This window comes from Hibiscus syriacus, unplaced genomic scaffold (assembly GCF_006381635.1).
Source record: "Hibiscus syriacus cultivar Baekdansim isolate YM2019G1 unplaced genomic scaffold, ASM638163v2 tig00109972_pilon, whole genome shotgun sequence".
NCBI lineage: Eukaryota > Viridiplantae > Streptophyta > Magnoliopsida > Malvales > Malvaceae > Hibiscus > Hibiscus syriacus.
This window is the reverse complement of record NW_024062543.1, coordinates 1,412,446-1,419,452: the sequence shown is the minus strand read 5'-3', so window position 1 is coordinate 1,419,452 and position 7,007 is coordinate 1,412,446. Positions and strand designations below refer to the sequence as shown.

At 33.7% G+C, this 7,007-nt stretch overlaps 1 protein-coding gene and 1 pseudogene across 1 annotated transcript; both read right to left on the bottom strand.

Moving 5' to 3' along the window:
* Window positions 1-519: 519 nt before the first annotated feature.
* LOC120211438 lies at window positions 520-2,614 on the bottom strand (annotated as a pseudogene).
* On the bottom strand, window positions 2,569-3,692 carry LOC120211309. The gene is made up of 6 exons (XM_039209879.1): window positions 3,410-3,692; window positions 3,197-3,263; window positions 3,009-3,092; window positions 2,812-2,925; window positions 2,620-2,696; window positions 2,569-2,572 (listed from the first exon to the last, which is right to left on the bottom strand). The coding sequence occupies exons 1-6, from the start codon at window positions 3,487-3,489 to the stop codon at window positions 2,569-2,571; spliced, it is 426 nt and encodes a 141-aa protein (XP_039065810.1). The 5' UTR covers window positions 3,490-3,692.
* Between the last annotated feature and the right edge of the window lie 3,315 nt (window positions 3,693-7,007).

Below are 7,007 nucleotides of genomic sequence, written 5' to 3'. Positions count from 1 at the left end.
ATTTGTTTGTAAAGTGAACAAAGTCCTTTCTTTTCTTTTCTTTTTCAGGAGCACAAGGCCAAGAATTGGGTTGATAAACCCAAAGCCCCAACAGCAATTTGGAAGAACAAACTCTAACCAATGCTTTAGAAAACAAGATTATGTGGGCTCTTTCTCTCTGCCACCTATGGTTCCTATGCTGCCACTGTATGAAATCATACAACTAGTCATTTTCTCTCTTACTTTGAATCAGATATTGCTGCATGGTTCTGTAAATGGTATTTGTAGATTGGTTTTACATTATCCGACCTAAAGACAGTTTTTTTATGAGTCAATTGTGTTCTAGTTTATGTTCCTCATATATGATCTTGTCCACCTTGTTCTTATTAGGAATGTTGAAAGGCTGCAATTTTAATCATAAAACTTATCAAGATGTTTCAGTTACAATATAATATTATACACAATAAATTCTTGCATTTAGATGCATACAAGAACTTCACACACGATTAGGAATGACAGCCAAATCACAACCTTCTCAAACTTGTTTCTTCAGCTCATTTGATCCTTTGGGTGCATAAATCTACCAAAAACTGAAGGTTGAAGCCAAAGGGTTTTCAGAAAGTTGCAGTTATGATTCATCTGTCATTCGAAAATCCGACCTTGTAGAGCACCACCTCTTGCATTTCAGGCATCACTGAGCTAATTCTTTCGAAAATAGATATCGAAATGCAAAGTTGTGCGAGATCCACTCAATGGTTTTCCCAGTTTTCCTCTTGCAAGATGGCTGAAGATTCTTCCTCAGTGAAGCAGGCGTAAATTGCTCAACCATCTGCAGCAAACCAGCTGAGCAAACATTTGAATCTTTTGCAAAATACTCCATGAGTTTCGGTAACATGATTTTCTGTTCTTTGTTGATACTCCAATTTGCCTTGATGTACTCCTCTTTTGCAACTTCCAGCTCCTGGAACACTTTCTTTGGTGTGTATATACGGACCTGTAGAGTCGATCCAAGTCAATGCATTAAATATGATCTCAGACAGAAGGATGTAATATGAACTAATTCAAGGCAAACAGCAGCATACCGCAGGGTCCGAATAGCTTCCCGAACAAAGTGCAAAATGCAGAAAAGGTTCTGGAGATTTGATTGCATAAGCTCTTCGAGGATCCCCGACCTTAAATTTCGTCTTTGAAGGAAACAAAATCCGTAGCCACTGCAAGCAGATGTAAGTTGTCAGTTCTTTTGGTGTCGTGATAAACGAGTACCTGTCTGGGAAAGGTAAAGTACCTGTCCGGGACGAGGCAACCGACATCCCAGAATAGAGCTCTGTATTGTGTCTATGCTTATGGTCTGCCCCCCACATCATAGGCAGCCTGGATCATACATAGATTTGTAAATGCAATGGTAAACATCCATTCCATGATCTTTAGTTAAATTAACCAGAAAAGCTTTGCTTACCTTGAGTAACAAGGACAATCTTTTCAGATTGTTTTTCGGAATGCCATAAACCAGAAACGCCTGCAAGAACAAATCATGTTGCAGTTGCTCAAGGAACTTATAGGGAAAAGATATAACAAAGATTTAATGTAAAGAATATTATTTTGGGAGAAACATTACATGCATCACCAGAGAATTGTGTACATTAATCCAGAAAGCTAGCTTCTCTTCATGTTTCATCCTTCTAACATCAACTTCTTCGAGCTGATAGACAAGTGACCTATAAAACGATCGATTTAGATTAGTTATTCCAGTCGACACAAGAAATCAAATATATGTAGGTTTGGTAAATGAAGCTCACCTATAATATTGGAGCTTATGTTCAATATCCTGCAACTTCTTACTATCTCTGCAGATCCATTGAACCTTCACCATTGTGCAGTAAGGTCCACTGTATTCCTTAGGTTCCCCGATGCTAAAAGGGTTGTCAAAATGTGAGTTGAAGGATGAAAATTTCCCACACTTTGGGCTCCACGTATTCGTATCGCCTTGGCCTCTTGACGAAACAACACCAACATATGATGAATGTGAAAGAGGAGAAGACAAGTAATCATGGTTAATCAAAGGTGGATCTGAAAGTTCACAATATATGGCTGAAATGCTCTTGATCATCTCCTCGGAAAGCCAGTTTGGTGTCTCGGTCACGTGATCGTTAATGCCAGTTCCAAAATGCTCTGCCAAGTTGAATCCACTTGAAGTATCCATCCGAGTTTGCTGGAAAATGAAAGGGAAAATAAAATCAGAACTCTAAATATCATAAGCATTGATGTCTAAAGGCATTTGAAATGGAGTTGGCATTGATTCAGTTCACCTCCAACATGGACAATGGCAGAGAATGGTATTGTTCTACAGCTTTAGCTACGGTTCGTTGAGGAGAATCAACCGAATATGCCGATCGCTGAGACAGAGAAGAATGGCTCTGATAAATGCTAGAATCTAACAGTTTCGCAGTACCCCAAACATTGTCGCATTCCTTCGGAGGATTTCCGATTGAACTTCGAGAGGACACAATATTTTCTTTCTCGGACATGATGTCATGCATCTGAACCTCTTGAAACATTTCTTTATGTGCCATCGAAGTTGCTTTCAGATTTTCATCTATGGTGTTCAAAGACAAGAATGTATTATCAAAAAAATTTCGGTACAGTGAGAGAAGATACTTCTCCAAGTGGGCAACTTCAAGTTCTAAAACTGCAATATCCTTGATAAGTTCCTTTGCATCCTGGAATTTCATGAATCAAGTAAAAATCAATGGAGTTTTACCCCAGTAAAATGTAATTAACTAATGGAAAAAGTTACTATAAAAAAAAGACAGTAACAAAACTAATGAAATTTACTTTGGGGATTAAGTTTTCAACTGCTACGTCATATGTAAAAGGCCTACTTAATTCCTTCTCCAATGTACTCCGAACCACAAACTGGTCCTGCAATCTTTCTTCAAGCTGTAGAATCTGCAGAAATATGAAAATGGAAAACCAAAACTTTGAATATATACACGTATACATACAAAGATGTAAAAATCGAGAATTTGTACCTCCTGCTTCAACGAGTTTCGAACTTCAAAATTCGAAGTTTCGGTCTTAGCTTCAGCATGACCCTTTATTTCTCCCATTTCCTTCTGTGTAACAAAATCATACAATCAAACTAGGAGATAAAGACTAGAAGCTAGTAACACTTAAAAAGAACGACGACGACGACGACGACGACAACGGAAACTCTTACATGGCGATTAAAAGCTTCAAAGATTGTGTTTAACTTGTTCTTCTTGACCTTTTTCTGTAATAGATCACTGTCGATGGGAAAAACTGTATGTTACAGGCTGCAAATATTTCATCTCAAAGGAAGTAACTTTTATTACGATTTGCCAGTATAAGTAAGACTAATTAAACAGAAGAATACAAGAAGAAATAAAGATGAAATCAGATTCAAACGTACCTGTTGTAGCGTTTGTGTGATGTTGCTTCCATGAACTCCAACTGCTTCAGATAAACTCCCCGCCATTTAACTCCAGGCATGTTAAATAAAATGGTTGCTTTAAAGCTAGAATAGAAAATTCACTGAAACCAGCATTAAATGCACCAAAGAAACAACCATCAGATATTGACAAATTCTTAACCCAACACACACAAAAAAGTATTAATATATGTATACACCCCAAGAAACATCCAAAACCAGCATTAATTGCAACAGAATAAAGTATAAAATATGGGTTTACAACGTACACGAGATGCAATATGATGGAATGAGACTATTCATTATAAGTTGACATAAATAACAAGAATCATTGTTGTTTTAACTTGCAGAAACAGTAATTAGTGTACTGGGGGGCATGAAAATGCATGGGAAGAAGAGCTATATAGTATATATGACTAAAAATGAGCTGTATACAAATATATATGCATGAAAGCAAAGGGTAGCCATGTTTTTTTGACTAGTCCCTTGTCTTAGAAAGCTATACCACCTTTGAAGATGGCTTTTTGGGATGGAGAGGTGAGCCCTTTTCTGCAATTGCATTAAAAGAAGGGTATAAATCAGTTTTTGAGGTGGCTTTTTTGATTGACCGATCAGGACGATGCCCTATATATACCAAAAGGTTAAACTCCGGCCACTTTTAAAAGGAGCAAAGAGACAAGAAACAAGGATGGGACTGGGAGTATATATATAGCAATAGTTCATTGGTTTAGGTGGAGTTTAATCAGTTGCACATTTCATTTTTGCTCAGAATATTCTCTCTCTACACAATATTGAATACAAATTAGAATTGCAGACTTAAATATGTTTAAACTCGAATATTTCGTATTATTGTGGTAACATTGATGATGTCATACATCCGGAAAGTGACCTCTAAAAACCTCCCCTTAACCTCTATCATAGTCGACAACTCTCCACCAATAAAAGTCTTCAGACATACTACTTTAGTTACCAGTCTTTGACTAACCTATGTCCCTTGTATATAGGCTTTTTAGTCAAATATAGTGCACAAAAACCATAGATAAAACGGTAAATCTAAAATCTAACTACTACACATGTCTGACTGACATACAAATAACCATAATAATTTTACAGCTGATATATGCACTAAAATTCACTATAAATATAATTTAGCATAATAATAAAAAGTAGAGAAATAAATCGTTCACAATCGACGTAAAAATCATTTTAAAATCTCATTATGCATTTATATTTTATACATATTAACATGCTTCATGCATGAAAATGCAACTTAAAAAAACACTTTCATGAAAGAGGAACGGTACAGCTAGTAAACACATAAGTGCATGGATGGAGGCATGGGGAATCATATGTTGAGTGAGATAACTTCTATAATAAAGAAGAAGAAGAAAAGCTTATTTGTGCAATCATGTATGCGTCACACGTATGGATGCATTGTGAAATGATGAGTGTAAATGCATGGTTGGTGGGTGGGTGCACGTACCTTTTAAAATAATAAAAAAAAGTGAAACCCCAAAACCAAACATCAAAAGGGCTGAAAGTTGAAGGTCAAACAATGATTACAATTTACATGTTTTTATTTGAAAAAAAAGACTGCTTTCTTCCTCATTTCACTTTATCTCTAATCCCTTTTAGAAAACTAAATCCATTAAAGATAAAAAAGATTTGATAAAGTTTCATACATTTTAAATAAAGTTCAAGTTGAAGCTTTGTCGATAGAAATATATATATATATATATTTAAAAAGTTATATTAGAAAAAGAGTGGTTGGCAATTTTAAATTTAACTAGAATTTATGACTAATGATTAGGGATGGATATGGGTCAGGGTGGGTCGGGTTTTTGGTCCATCCGACCCGACTCGAGAACAAGAAATATTCCACCCGAGATCCGACCAAAACAAGATTCCACCCGACCCGAACCTGACCCGATATATAACTTAAAAACCCAACCCGACCCGACCAAAAATAATAAAAAATATTATTTTTATTCAATAAAAATAGTGACTTAATCGAAAAATATATATAGAGGGATATTATTGTAATTATTTCTAATATATAAGGTAAAATTATATTTTTTTTCGGGTCGGTCAGGTATTTTTTACCATAAACCCGAACCTAACCCGAACATCACATTAAAAAAACCCAACCCGAACCCATTTTTTTAAAAACTCAACCCAATCGAGTCAGGTCGGATCGAAACCCGTCGAATTCGGGTCTCATGCCCATCCACTAATGATGAGCTTAACTTAGAACTGCCATATTATTATATATATATATATATATATGAAGTTTATAATGGCATAATTTTCTTCCAACGGTTTTATGACTAATGATGAGCTTATTAACTTAGAACTGTCATTTAATCATAAATATACAACACTGCAATGATTACACCATATAATATAACTAATTAATTTTAAAAATTTTTTTAATTATCAATATTCGATCTATTAAACGATTAATGTGAATTAAATATTATAAAGATTTATTATAAGTGGATCCTCCCGATTTAATTATAAAGACTCATTATTGATCCATAAGTTTATTTAAAGAATATAATATTTTATGTTTGATAGGAAATCATTTTTCTTATAGTAATAGCCACAACATATTTTATGTTTGAAAAAGAAGATTAGGATTTGAACTTCAAACCGAGCAAAAGAAGAGTCAACCAGCAGAAGCCATGGACTTAAACTTCTGTCCGAATCAGACAAGCTTAAGAACTCAGAAGAAAACAGATTAAAAACATACTAAAATGAAGGAAAAGAACAGCATCGTTGTTTGTTGTTAAACAAAACGATGCACCAGTTATCGATGGGAACTGACAGACATGCCTGTGGTTGAATTGGAAGAAAAGAGAGTGGGGGCTTCGTTTATTGTGTTGTTTAACCTAAAACCAACAAAATCCCACCAACTTCGAAGACGTTAATGGAGATTTAGGTGGTGTTTGATTTTGTAGAGGTAAAAAGTCTGCAGTCTGCGGGCCTTATCTGTAGCAGAAGAGATGAACCAAAAGTCTGCAGTCTGCAAGAAGAAGACTGTTTGTTTTTTAACGTCTGCAGACTGCTAAAATGAACTGAAATATAAATAAACTGATTTTTTAAATTTAAAAGAGTTTTGCAATACTGAGATTTAAATAATTTTAGTTTTACAATACTGAAATTTAAATAATCTATACAACTACAATAATAAATTATTTAAAATAAATCAATCCATATTTTAAAATAAATCAATCCATACTAATAAATTATTTAAAATAAATCAATCCATAAAACTACAATAATAAATCAATCCATATTTTAAAATAAATCAATCTATACAAATAAATTATTTAAAATAAATCAGTCTATACTAATAAATTATTTAAAATAAATCAATCCATATTTTAAAATAAATCAATCCATACTAATAAATTATTTAAAATAAATCAATCCATATTTTAAAATAAATCAATCCATACTAATAAATTATTTAAAATAAATTATTTTAAAATAAATCAATCCATATTTTATAATAATTTATTTTAAAATAATTTATTTTAAAATAATTAAAATAAATTATTTTATAATAAATTATTTT